This window comes from Cucurbita pepo, chromosome 4 (assembly GCF_057944985.1).
Source record: "Cucurbita pepo subsp. pepo isolate OVF chromosome 4, ASM5794498v1, whole genome shotgun sequence".
NCBI classification, from domain to species: domain Eukaryota; kingdom Viridiplantae; phylum Streptophyta; class Magnoliopsida; order Cucurbitales; family Cucurbitaceae; genus Cucurbita; species Cucurbita pepo.
This window is the reverse complement of record NC_141801.1, coordinates 7,036,563-7,050,663: the sequence shown is the minus strand read 5'-3', so window position 1 is coordinate 7,050,663 and position 14,101 is coordinate 7,036,563. Positions and strand designations below refer to the sequence as shown.

General features: G+C 34.3%; 2 protein-coding genes across 2 annotated transcripts; one reads left to right on the top strand and one right to left on the bottom strand.

Annotated features, from left to right (window-relative positions):
• Window positions 1-846: 846 nt before the first annotated feature.
• Window positions 847-4,766, top strand: LOC111792232 (Ribosomal protein L10 family protein). The gene is made up of 9 exons (XM_023673582.2): window positions 847-941; window positions 1,074-1,129; window positions 2,046-2,211; window positions 2,916-3,006; window positions 3,096-3,154; window positions 3,703-3,763; window positions 3,933-4,023; window positions 4,112-4,188; window positions 4,340-4,766. The coding sequence occupies exons 2-9, from the start codon at window positions 1,102-1,104 to the stop codon at window positions 4,454-4,456; spliced, it is 690 nt and encodes a 229-aa protein (XP_023529350.2). The 5' UTR covers window positions 847-941; window positions 1,074-1,101; the 3' UTR covers window positions 4,457-4,766.
• Window positions 4,767-6,387: 1,621 nt separating this feature from the next.
• Window positions 6,388-8,322, bottom strand: OEP37 (chloroplast outer envelope protein 37). The gene is made up of 6 exons (XM_023673535.2): window positions 7,865-8,322; window positions 7,658-7,747; window positions 7,332-7,502; window positions 7,081-7,175; window positions 6,838-6,958; window positions 6,388-6,658 (listed from the first exon to the last, which is right to left on the bottom strand). Exons 1-6 carry the CDS (start codon window positions 8,252-8,254, stop codon window positions 6,527-6,529), a joined length of 999 nt encoding a protein of 332 aa, XP_023529303.2. The 5' UTR covers window positions 8,255-8,322; the 3' UTR covers window positions 6,388-6,526.
• Between the last annotated feature and the right edge of the window lie 5,779 nt (window positions 8,323-14,101).

Sequence of the window (14,101 nt, the reverse complement as noted above, 5' to 3'; positions counted from 1 at the left end):
ATAGTAAGACCACTTACTTGATTAGCTTAGGCTCGTGTCACCAATTTATCCTTAAGAAATTCAATTTTGTCCTTTGTATCCCAGTCAACCTATATGAACCATAACATCAATTTCAATTTCAATTTTCCAAATTTACAATTGTCCATGATTTTCCTCGAATCCTACCAAGAGTCAATTTATAAAAATTAGAGACTTTACGAGAGTTTTGGAATGTTGTATATATATATTTTTTTTCACTATCTATCTTATTTTCTATTTACTATCTATCTTATTTTGATTGTCAATATCTGATAAGTTTACCGTTAACAATTTTTTTTTTTTGAAGATCTTAAAAGAATACAAGATAATATCCAAATCTAACGATAAATTAACATGAACTAAAGAACAGATAGATATATATATATATATATATATATATATATATATATATATTTTTGTTATATATTTTTCGAACAGAATAAGAACCTGTTACCAAAATAAAAATAAAAAAATAAAAAAAAAAGAGATAAACGCAATCAAAAGTAAAGTAATTAACTCTTATTTTTAAGACAATCATATACCCGTCCTTAATTCTAATAAAGTTGAATCAAACCGATCCGAATTTATTGTTAATTTTAAAATATACATTTTTACATGTATAATAATATATATATATATATATATATATATATATATATATATATAGATTTATTTTATTAAATATTTATTTATTTGATCGTTTAATTTTAAATCATTATTATAAATAATTTTTTAACTATTTAAAAGGTAAATTTTTATTTTAATAAAAGTAGTTTTTATTTATTTATTTTTATTATATTGCTAAAACCCTTGGGTCTGGGTGAGGCACCTATTTATACCCTTAAAACCTTCTTTCCGCCCTCACTCATCATAGCCAGCCGCATCACTCACTTTTATCGCCCGTTTCCTTCTACGCCCTATCGGTAAGCCCTCCCTCGCCCTCTCCGGTAACCCTCGTTCTTCTCGTTCTTCTCGTTCTTCTCGTTCTTCTCGTTCTTCTCGTTCTTCTTCTCTCTTTCTCCCTCACGGAACTTATGAATCTGCCGTCTTAGCAGGTACCGAAGTTATTTGCAACGATCAAAGATGCCCAAGTCGAAGCGTGATAGACCAGGTCCGTTTTCATAGCTTTGCTCATATTCATGCCTAAATCGCTCTTCTTTTGGATATAAAAGAATTTGGTATTTGTTAGGGTAGGTATTGTTTAGGTTTGAGATCATATTGATATCTCTTCACCAGTAATTGAGAGATTTCACACTTTACCTTCGTTCTTACGGTAGTCCTACATGTTCATAGTACGTTTCCTGGTAGGTCAGATTTACGAAAGAATTTTGATTACTCAGTATTTTAGCTCCATATTTTTCTTCTAAGGTTCTTCCACGTTCTAAAGAAGTATGCACTGTGTTACTTGAGCAAACATTTCCAGAGTGTGGAATTTGAGGAATAACTTGAGTATCTATTGTGTTAGGCTGAGGTAGACAGGGCTGTAGACAAGCCTCAAGCACGTTTTCGCTGATTGTAGGAGTCTCTGTAGTTTGCCTCAGAAGTTAGTTTGAGCTTTATAGTGTGATGGAAGAACCATTGTAGTATAAGGTGTTTCCAAGGGGTGGCTGAGGTGAAAGGTTTCTGTCTATATGCAAAATGTAGAGTTGCTTACAACACAGGGAGCTAAAGTTAAACACTGAGATCAATTTTTTAAATAAGAATAAGGAATATTTTTAGTAGGGTAATGAATGTTGTTAAAGAGAAACCAAACTGTGAATCTGGTTGAACTTAATGACTGCTTTAACATTAGAAATATGCTTAAATTTGTTATTTTAATTCGAGGTTTTTGTTAAACTATGGGCTAGTCTGTCTGAGATATGTTCTTGTCAAAAGTACTATGCAATTTAAGAATTTAAATGACATGTGGTGGTTGTATTCAGTGTCAAATATGTGTGGGTTTTTAGTTAATACAGGAAAAATTCAACAATTCAGTCTACTGTCGACTGTTTTGACTAATTGTTTGCTGTTTGATGGGATAAATGCAGTTACTTTATCAAAAACCAAGAAGAAAGGAAGGGAACATAAGAAATCAATGGTGGATCTAATCAGGCAGGCTGTGGAAAATTACAACTCAATTTATGTTTTCACTGTTGAGAACATGAGAAACCTCAAGTTCAAGGAACTCAGGGAGCAACTAAAGTCGTCTAGCAGGCAAGTTGTATTTTCTGACTTTTTTTATTGTATATTTTCTGCATCACTTCAAATATTAATTAGTGATGAGAATGTTACTTCCTATATGTTGTTTGATTTGTGTTTTGTTGGAAGAAAGGAGAATGAAAATATTGAATGGCATGTTTTAGAACTTGAATAAAAATGAATAGCATGTTCTAGGAGAAAAGATGAGACCATTTGGTAACAGGTTTTGGTAACAGCATTGCTTTATGATCTTAAATGTAGTATCTGTTGATATGATTACAGAGCAACCTTCTGTCCTTGTTTTAAGAAGCGTCAATCAAAAAAGGTTTACAACCTTCATCGTCCTTCTTCCCCTTGTGCTTTATGTGGTCTCACCTGGGGCTGCAGCTTGTATACATTTGTTCTCTTTATTCTTTTTCCCTTTTTAAGCATGAATGATATGAAAATTATATTAACTCACCTTGGAATTATATTTTAGCCGTACATTATTGTCTTTGGCCTCTGATGCTTGTCTACATTTTTGAAGTGTAGAAATGTTTAAGCCTCTGGTCACTAATTGGGATATTTTGTTTGTGAACTTTGTTTAGTGCAATTTTTGAAGTGATGCTGCATTTGAGTGGCGCTTGCTCTATTTCTCTAATGAAATGATTTTGACCTTATCTGACCTGACTGTACCTTACATGGATTCCCAAATTGATTTTCTTTTCTCTCATGGATAGATTGTTTTTTGGAGCAAACAAAGTCATGCAGGTTTCTCTTGGTCGAACTGCTTCCGATGAGATTCAACCAGGCCTATACAAGGTTTCTAAGGTGAACCACTTTTTCCATATTGCATATAATTCAAGTGCTCTTTTTCTTTGTAACTTTAACGAATTAACATCCACTCTTCTATTTTTCAGCTTCTGCATGGCAATACTGGACTTTGTTTCACAAACTTACCGAAAGAAGAGGTTGAGAGGTAAACCAGACATGCTCTAGTTTTAACATTGGCAAGCACCGCCAAAAGCGATGAATTGTTAAGTTGCTATTTTGTTTTACAATTTAAATGCGCATATTTAAAATTTATTCATTATGCGTTCTTTTTTTTGTTTAGAAATTGAAGTATCTGATAAATTGTAGTTTCAGTTGATTTCCATATCTATGAATACAACATTCTGAAGTTTTGATTTGGGAAAGACTGTTAAAAGTGAACATAATTATTTTGGTGTTGGAAAGAACAAAAAAGAAAATGTTAAATCCTTGAAGTTGAAGTTTTAAGAAATTGAAACTTCATATTGTCACATGCTTGTGATGATTTTTCTGTGCTAAATTCGGTTCAAAGTCCTACTACCCTACTAGTGGAAAATGAATAAAGAAACCCAAAACAGAAACAAAAGAAGATTGTTTTTGTCAGTAGTAAGATTCTCTTAATGGGTTATTTACATTTCAATTTTAAAATAAGGGATTTCTGTATTTGATTTGGTTTACATTAATGCTTGATTTAATTTTCAATGTTTTGTTCTGCAGATTATTTAACGAGTATGTGGATTATGATTATGCAAGGACTGGAAGTGAAGCCACAGAAAAGGTTTCTGCGCCTTTTGAAATAAACTTATTTTTATTTTTCATCATTCTAATACTGATGTCACTTTTCGAGTGCACTGATTCAACAAAAATGTGTATCATTTCATATCGTTAGTATTATAACATGTATGAACTTTGTGGTTGGTTTCCTTATCGAAGTTCAATGATATTAGGTTGAGCTTAAGGAAGGTCCTCTGGAGCAGTTCAGCCATGAAATGGAGCCTTCTCTACGGAAGCTTGGATTGCCAGTTCGCTTGAACAAGGGTCAGTAAACACACACTTTTTGCTTGCAAGCCCTACTTATGATAAACAAAAATTTGGTTGTAAATCATCATTGTTGAGGGAATTGCAGGTGTAGTGGAGCTTGTATCGGACTTTACTGTATGTGAGGAGGGCAAGTCTCTTTCACCAGAGTCAGCTGGCATACTGGTTTGTATCATTTCACGACTCTCTTTCTTTATATATATATATATATATATATATATATATATATATATATATATCGAATATGAATGTGCCTTGTAAACGAGGTTTGAAGTAGCACTTATTGATATTGATATCGATATTTGTTTGGTTGCAGCGTGCGTTGGGGATAAGGATGGCAACTTTTCGCCTGAATTTGGTATGCAGGTGGAGTCCTGGTGAGTTTGAACTTTACATTGATGGACCAGATAATTCTGACATTGAAACTGCGTAGAAGAACCCCCAACACAATATTTTCCAATTAGAATTATATATATATATATATATATGGGATGGATGAATGAATGAATGCATGAATGAATGACTCTCCCCTAGGATTAGATGCTATTGGATCGGGAACTCTTTTCTTCTTGTGTAAATTATTCAAGAAATTTTGAAGGGCATGTGCCCAAATCTTCAGTTTTGTTGTCTCTAGTGAGGATGAACGGATGTTACTGTGACTGGTTGGTAGATTTTGATTTGTATTATTGTCAGATCATTGGTCTTTAAATTCTTCAAATATAGTATAGTATTATTTTATGAAATTCTGTATGTGTTGTTTATTAGCTTAATGTAATGAGACCGAAGAATAGATAGCGCCAGGATCCATTACAACTGGATCTTCCATTCTGAATTAATAATCTATTGTGTACCGATCTTCATCACAAAAAATCTCTTCACCGTTGGGCTTTGATCTTAGTGGTTCAGATTTAGTTCCGTTCCAGGTCTTTACAATGGTAGGATATTGTCTACTTCTAGCATAAGTTTTCATGTCTTTGGTTTGGGTTTCCTTAAATTAAACAAGAACTCACTCTTAATAATCTTTAGCAGATTCTAAATTTTCGATTTAGTTGGTATGGTTTAATCGAATTTCATAAGATTTATTTGGTATGGTTTAATCGAATTTCTTAAGATTTATTTTTCGTTGTCATATTGATAAAAAAAAGGCCACATATTTCTATTTTGGTAACCATGTTTATTGACTTATATTATGGGTTAAACACAATTAAAGATGATTTTCGAGACTAGCCAAACTTTAGTTAACTAAGCCATAAGAGTCTAATGAAAACTTTTAAAACTATAGATGTAACGATTTATGTTCAGGATTGGGATTAAGATTTGATACTTGATGGTCTCGCCATTCCTTTGCGATATAATTAATGTTACTTACCTTCTCTATTCCCACCGACCAACATGAGTCTTTCTAGCATGCTTTGTCATCACTCACATGTGTTTTAAATTTTTTTTTTATAAAACCCGCTCAACTATAGAGTTTCTATGATTGAGTCATGCTTTGTCATCACTCACAAAAACATGCTCAACTATAGAGTTTCTATGATTGAGTCACTAGAAAAAAAAAGGTGCATCCTATTGGAATAGGTAATAACTTTTAATTCTTTTAAGCATTCTTAGTCATTCTATCCTCAAGGATTTATACTTCGAATGTGATTTTGATTCATTCATGTAAAACACTACTTTATTCATGTCAAATCATGATTTATCATGCATTAGCATAATTGAATGATAAGTAACATGTACCAATGAATAAGAAGTCAAATATTCAAATTTGCAACTAGAGATGTCCATAAGGTGGGTAAGCATTCTCCGTCCCTATCCCCGCCACCTATTTCATTTTTATATTTCCATGAAATTTCCTATTTATTATTGTAAGGATCAAGGTAAAGGTTCCCATATGAAATTTGTAGGGATCAAGTTCCCTTGAGGAAGCTTTTTATGGTTTATTGTTCTTTTTAAAAAAGAAGTTATCATTCTCATTCGAGGCAGGTCACTATGAGGCATCGACCCTCCTCCCAATTCCTTGTCCAGTTCGAGTCAATCACTATGAGTCATCGATCCCGCAAGGTAAAATAGACATCTCTATCAACGTTAAAAACTGTTAACATATTACATTCAACCAATATGCCATAATACATTCAAGTTGTAGCATTAACAAGAATAAGTGAAATTAAAAATTTGGTCAAGAATCAAGAAAGTAGAAGTTAGAATCTCTCCACCTAAAATGGAAAAAAAAACCTCACTTTTTAATGCCTAAATTTACAATTACATTACGTAAGGGATGCATCTAATATTATTTTATGAAAATAAAATCTTTTTAAAGAAATAAATCAATTTGGCTTCCCTAAGTTGTGTTCTTCTTCCTGCTGCTGCTTACAAAAGAAACTTCATTAATAACACATTATCATCCCACAAGAGTTTACACCAAAACATTTTAAACTTGAAAATGTAATCTAAAAGAAAGCTAACATTCAATTGAAGCAGTGAGTGAGCCTCTAAATCAATCAAATCATATATCCCATCTCCTTTTCACCCTGAACATTAGAGCAGAAGACTTAATGTCATCTTGAGGAACTTGTAACATGAATTGTACTTTCATCTTCATTGGAGCCGTTTTCGCTTTCCCGCCTTCATCTCCGACCTGAAAACCATGGTTTTATGATCGCCTCGAGCTATTAACTCAAACAACCTAATCTTCATAACATTTTTTTCACAATTATTGTGCTGTTATTCGACTGTTCTATCCTCTCTACTAGATTTGTTCAACAACATTTCCATTAGTATTCTTTCAAAAATGCCTTGACAGCTGAAACAACTTACCCACAGAGACGCCCATCCGAGTCGTTCCTTTGTATCATAACCAGCTTTAAGTTTCAAATCTTTTCCATATGTGTGCTTGTACACTGCGCTCCAGTCGTTCGAATCGAATTCGTACCAATAGCTGATGAATTTGAAGGCAAGATTATAGATTTAGGAACAAGGGCTATGAGCTAAATCAAATGAACTACAATCAACTATATAGGAATTAGGCATCTAACGCTCTTAGAGAGTTTGTAACCTAACCTCAGCTTATCAGAAGGACCAAACCGACGCTTGAATGCAAATGATAATGCATTTGAAGGCAGAGAAATTTTTGGAATAAATGAAAGTGCCTCATCCTGCAACAAGTTCAAAGGCTCACCAAACATTGTGGACAGTAAAAGATTACGAGTTTCAAGCAATTCAGAACAAACCAAGGTTCAGAGTTGCAACATTTTTCGTTAATAATTGCATAGTGAGTTCAAGATACAAGGCAGCAGAAATTATATTCCAACCTTGTAGGAGTATCTCAGTTCCAATTCCTCATCCTTGTAGTGAGCAGCGCAGGTACCATTCAGAATTTTGCCTTTAAGAACACCATTTATGGACATTGGCTGCTTCAATTCTTCCTCTTCTCGTTCTTCCAATGAAACTTCACCCATGGGGAACTTAAGCGTTGCTCTTGGCTAAAGTATATCATCAATTATAGTCAATTTTAACAGCTCAATAAGTACTAAGTAGTTCGCATTCCCAGTGGGAAAATACCAAAAACATTGAGCATATAAACAATGCAATTGGTAGTGGCACTAAGGATCGAGATTCCCAATTCACTAAATCTCACCCGTCCAATAGCAGGAATGGGTGAAGACAATTCGAAGGAGTAGCCAGGATCAGCAATTTTAGCAACCACACCGAGCTCTCCTTGACGAGCCTAAAAACAATATAGTTAAGCTTGCAGTTCAGATTTGGTCCTAGTATCAGCATAGATTGAGAAACGGCATCGGCAGATAACAGAAAAAGAAAGCAAAGCAAAGCAAAGAAAATTAACCTTAACATCATGAGAAGCGCGGAACTGCAACCTAGGGCCAACATCGAGAGAAGAGCGAAGGAGAGCGTTGCGTTCCTCAGGATCGTATTGGATGGAGAGATACTTAGAACTGAGCTGCAACTGAGAATTGGAGATTTGACCGTCGCTGTTGTTCTGGAAAGAGAGCTTGATCTTGGCGAGGTTGTCGAGGAGCTTGCATGAGAGCTTGTGGAAGAAAATGGAGGATTCGCTGTCGAATTCGGAAGTGAGGCGAAGGGCGGGCCTCTTGGGGAAAACGAAAAGGGGGCGAGGTGGAGGAGGAGGAGGAGGAGGAGGATCGAAGGATGGGGAAGGGGGGAGGGGGAGAGGATACGCCTGAGGAGGAGCAGCAGAGGATTCAAAATCCGCCATTGAAGGAGAAGGAGAAGGTGAAGGAGAAGGTGAAGGTGAAGGATTAGCAGCAGAGGAGATGAAGAATGGGATTTAGGCGGAAATGTTGATGGGGAAATGTGAATGCATCAGAATCACCCCCTTTTCTTTTCTTCCCCATTTTTAAATTCTTTTTTTTTTTTTTTTTTTTTTTTTTTTTTTTTTTTTTTTTTTTTTAATTATACAAATTACCAACCACCACTTTGACTCAGTTAATCTTTTTATTTTTTATTTTTTATTTTAAAACATCAAATTTATTTTTTACAAAATTTTACAATGTTCTAAACTAAACCTAACTCACACACCACTGGAATCAACGAATGATCGACCTCTTGGACCTTCTTCAACCCCAAGATGTGATGAGTCGAGAGCCCTTTCACACCGAGCTCTCAAATCACTATGGCTGACTTTCGTCTCTGTTTAATCAGTCAGTCTCAAAAATGAATTTCCATAAATTTGAGAAATAAAACAAAAATGAATTAAGAAGGTGTTATCCATAGACGAATATTTTAATTATTTCACTTATACTTTCCAAAAAAAAAAAAAAAAACCGTAAATTTAGATTTATAAAAAAAATATTTATAAAAAATTATTAATTTAATATTTAGAACTTAAATAACTAATTGCCTAAATTAGTTTTCTTTTTTTAAAAAGTATTATATCTAAAAAATATCTTCAAAATTTTAAAAATTTAAATATCATATATTGACGTTTTATTAATTTAGCTAAAGAAAAAATAATAGTCATCATCATTCCCTTCGGATCGCCGGCCACCGTACATTGCTTCTACCAAGGGATTGGCTACCAAGACTCACCCCTTTGATTGCTAGGTAGCGCTGTCGATCTAGCCGACACTACTATTAGACGAACACGACTATCCACAATGGTATGATATTGTCCACGTTGAGCATAAGCTCTCATGGCTTTGCTTTGGGCTTCTCCAAAAGGCCTCATACCAATGGAGAGTGTATTATTTGATTATAAACCCTTGACCATTCCCTAAATTAACCAATGTGGGACACTTTCATCCAACAACTACAATGCGTCCATAGGTCACACAAGGAGAAAGTTGTGAACACCTGCAACGGTTAACCAAACTGGTTAGATGTCCCATTCAACATCCTTAGACCAGTTAAAAATAATGTTGTTTTTTTTTTTTTTTTTTAATTTTATTGTAAAAGACTGCGTAACACTATATTCTTTTTTTATGTACATGAGTTGCATGCAACATCTTTATTCCTTTGACGCTTATATGTCTAAGTCTATTGTGTCATAGACTTGAATTTGAAGCATTATTAGCAACAACTGTCATGTTTACACACCCTGCAATGGTGTATAAGGTTCTAGATTTAATGTCACGTGCTATCACCATAGCACCATTCACAATCTTCCACGAACTCTTCCAAACCTTTGTTGCATAACTTGTGTTATCCAACTGATCAATAGAGATTAGGTTCTTCTTGAGACTAAGAATATATATGACATCTTTTAACGTCCACTGATTTCCTACCTAATTTTTATGCAAAAATACCCCTTTTCTTTAATCTCAAAATCTTTATAAATTCCGAAATAGTTCCTTATTTAGGAACGAATGAAAAGATGCATCTGAATCCAAAATCCAGGATTCAATCGAACTGTCCACGTTAAAGATTAGAGCATCCCCAATATCTTATGCTGAATTTATAGAATCATTATCATTCTCCAATTTGTGATTTTGCTTCCTCTTTGGTTTTGTACAATCTGCTCGAAAGTGATCCTTTTCTCTACAACTCCAATACGTTACATTTGGTTTGCTTGAAATATACTGTTCTTTGATTTTGATCGACCTTTGTTTGGGCCCTTCGATTTACTTCTTTCCCTTTAGTCAACACTTAGAGTACTACCAGATGAATCCCCAATTTTTTGTTCGCAAATACTTTCGCTGAAAACACGCCTAGGATTTTATCGAATTTCAATTTTTCAGATCCTCGAGAACTGCTGATTGCAGAAGCAACAGTATCTCACGACTCGGGTAAAGATGACATCAAAATCAATGCTTTAATTTTATCTTCGAAATTAATTTCCATCGAACTTAGTTGACTTACAATCATATTGAATTCATTTATATGATCTACAACATATCCACCTTCAAACATTTGTAGATTGAACCATCTCTCTACATCAAATACACCTAGTTTATAGCCGACGATTTTTCGTATATTCGATGGCGCCTTTAAAAGATCATAGTACCCAACAAATCTGACGTTGTCTTCTTCTTGATGATGTTGAATGCCACGTTTCTGGACAGCGTCAACCAGATCAATCCGAGAGCCTGACGATCATTGAGCTTCCACTGTTCTGTGGTCATGGTATCCGTGTAACGACCCTAAATTTTCTACTTAATTTAATGTCGCTATTGTATACATATCATGAACATTGAATGCAGATACTTCATGTAAACTTCATAGATTTCATCTTAAAACACTGTTTCATGTAAACTTCATAGAACATAAATTTCATCTTAAAACACTGTTACGTTCTTACGTGTTTGAAAATATCTTTAAAACGATACAATGAAGGACTAAAAATAAATAAACATTTAAATTAAAAAAATCCTATTTTAACCTAAGTCTAGGAAAATAAATGCATCTACCCTATGCATGTGTCAGGTCTCGAACTGCGATGTCGTTGTTAGTCGTGTAGAGATGTCTGTCTTTACTTGAAATAGAAGTAGCACGTGGCTTTAGTATTTTAAGAAACACTCAGTAAGTGACTCCACTATTGGGATTAGAGCAAACATACACAACAATGAGTGAGACCTATTATATCAGTCTATATTCCTTTGACGTCTATCCTATCCTAAACAGACTAATTGGATGTATATTTACTGTTCTACACATGGTCCACACGTGCGAGTATGGACCCACCAGTCGGTTCACACCTTCTGGGCCCCTTTCTTGTCGAGCGAGCATTCTCTGGTAGCTATTGATGTCAGTCACCTATTTAGGAATAGTGACCATGGCAGCATTAGGATAAATATAATGGTCATTTTCCTACATGACCGTCGCAGCATTATGATAAACATAATGATCGATTCTTGCCTGGCCGTCGCAGCATTATGATTACCATAATAATCGTTTCTCTACCTCGTAACGTACACGTCCGTACCATCGTAAGAATGAGGTATTCACCAATACATGTACACACAATGATGCATGAGGTCCCAATATATATATATATATATATATTCCTTTTTCATTATCATGTATGACAACCCCTCTAGCGTTTTCCTTCCTATCATATCATTATCTTAACTTTTCATGTAACTTCGGGATTGTGTATCATGTCAAAACATCTTATTGCATGTCATGCATATCATACTTCTTATCATGTCACATATATCATATCATAAGCATATCGTGTCTCCCAACATATCATGTCATACCGTACACGTATTCCATCATAAAACATATCACAATATGTGTCATATCGTCAAACGTATCATACCATAACATATGTCATATCATTCACATAACATATCATAGTCATATCATTTCGTCAAACGCATCGTACCATAACATATATCATATCATTCACATAACATAGCATAGTCATATCATTTCGTCAAACGCATCATACCATAACATATATCATATCATAACACACACACAGTATATATATATATATATCATTCACGTATCATATTTCAAACATATCGTCTAACGCAACACATCAAATAAACATTTCACACATATCAAGCATATGACACGTGTAGAACCACCGGGCACGTGTCCTCATACATCATCAATTTCTAACCATGCCGATAGTACCACTTACTTGGTTAGCATAGGCCGAAGCTACTACGGCCCCTTAATGCTAGCTTAAGGCTGCTCTCTGAAATTTAATTCTACATAGAAGTCCAACATCATAAATTAGAGTTCTACTATGAAAATTGGCTCACCTAGTTTTGCATAAAATAATTTAAACTTGCTCGTTGTAATTTAAACTAGCTAAGCCTAATTATGCATAAATACTTTAAACTTACTCCAAAAAGTTAAACTATCTAAGCCTAATTATGCATAAATACCTTAAACTTGACTTCACAAATTTAAGCCTAATTATGCATAAATACTTGAGACTTAACTCCAAAAATTTAAACTAGCTAAAAGATATTCGTTACCCTAAATGCTTCCGAATAATTGAAATTAGAAGAAAATGGTTCGAGCGTTAGACCCAAGCCGCACAAAATGCTGACCTTGAGTTGTTAGAAAGTGTACCCGCACAAAATGCTGGCCTTGAGCGGTTAGAAAGTGTACTCTTCGACTAGCTCGAACCTTTCAATTGGGATGATAAAATGAAGTGGGGACCTCCCTTTGGAGGCCAACTCCCCACTTCTCACCTTTAGCAACGTGGGACAAAGTTTCCCATTTCTTTTGGGTTATTACAATTTAGCTTCACCCTAGTAAGATCTTTGTGATACAAATAATCTTCAATTTGCATCTCTTCCAAAAATCGAAATCGGATCCATCAAACTTCTCAATTCCAATATTTGAACTTTCCATCTTCACAGATCGTGGTGAATCTCACCTAGCTCTGATACCACTTGTTAAGATTGCACAACACCGGACACACTCATCTAGATGAACACAAAGAACAAGAGAGAGAAAATGTAAGGAGGAATATTGGTTAAAGATTTATATAGATGAATTGAGATATATACAATAAGAGAGAATACAAACAATGCTATATTTTCGAATCACTGTCTAAAGATATATATATATATATATATATATGGTTCAGTTGACTAAGGATATATATATGATTCAGTTTAGTATAACTTAACTATGTAAGTGTTTACTAATAATATAACTATCTATCATCCTATCAAAAAAAAAAAAATTCCTATAAATAGTTATCAATTATCAATGATTCTACCAATTTATATGTTTCCACAAATATAAGGAGTCTTCCGAGAAAGAAAAGATAAGACCATTTTCTATAGTCGGATATTTTTATTAATTTATCAAAGAAAAATAATAAAGTAGCATAAATTTTCTGATGTAACGCATGAATTCTTACCCAAAATATATATAAGCCCTTTTGTTTTGTTTTTTTTTTTTTTTTTTTTTTTTTTTGGTAACAAAACGAAGAAATTACTTATTAAACTAATCATCAATTGTGACTATTCTTTCTCTACGTCTAATTTATAATTATATGATTTTTAATTTTTTTTTATTTAAAAATAGATAATGAACTAATTAAATAAGATTTATTATAATAAAAAAAGATTGGGTGTAGGAGTGAGAGAATTAGAGTGAAGGTCTATGCTCTACTTCTAGTGCTATGTGTTACAACTTCGTGAGAGAAAGTAGATTTGTGACTCCACATGGAAGAAGTAGGCTTGTGACTCCACATGCAAGCAGATAAGAGGCGACCCTCAAGTGGCGCCCATCCAACCACATAAGAGCTAAGATTAAGAAGTGTCATGATGCGACTAAGGAAAATAGTGCATCCTCCAACACATCAAGAAGTCGGAGTTTTTATTTGAGTTTTGACATGCAACTCTAGAGTCAAGTTTGTCCGTATGAAAGATGAAAGCTCACCAAATTTGGTATCAATCGGATACTCGATGGACGTTGCATGGGGCCATATGACATCTACTCAAGAATGATTAGAAATACCTCAAAGTATATTGTAGTGGGAGGTATCATTTCTCCACCACCCTTGAGCCCTATGGCCTAAGCAAGCTACCCTATGGTACATGTGTGTCACAGTGAAAGCTTGGTACATGTGTGTCACAGTGAAAGCTTGGTACATGTGTGTCACAGTGAAAGCTCTAGGCAACTGGAG

Bases quoted from the DNA above. Each gene is read 5' to 3' on its own strand.
- OEP37 (XM_023673535.2), bottom strand. From the start codon at position 8,254: ATGGCGGATTTTGAATCCTCTGCTGCTCCTCCTCAGGCGTATCCTCTC. The intron at 7,748-7,864 runs GTTAATTTTCTT...TATTGTTTTTAG, and splicing joins GCGCTTCTCATGATGTTAAG to GCTCGTCAAGGAGAGCTCGG. The intron at 7,503-7,657 runs GTGAGATTTAGT...GATATACTTTAG, and splicing joins CCATTCCTGCTATTGGACGG to CCAAGAGCAACGCTTAAGTT.
- LOC111792232 (XM_023673582.2), top strand. From the start codon at position 1,102: ATGCCCAAGTCGAAGCGTGATAGACCAG. The intron at 3,155-3,702 runs GTAAACCAGACA...TTTGTTCTGCAG, and splicing joins CCGAAAGAAGAGGTTGAGAG to ATTATTTAACGAGTATGTGG. The intron at 4,189-4,339 runs GTTTGTATCATT...GTTTGGTTGCAG, and splicing joins CAGAGTCAGCTGGCATACTG to CGTGCGTTGGGGATAAGGAT.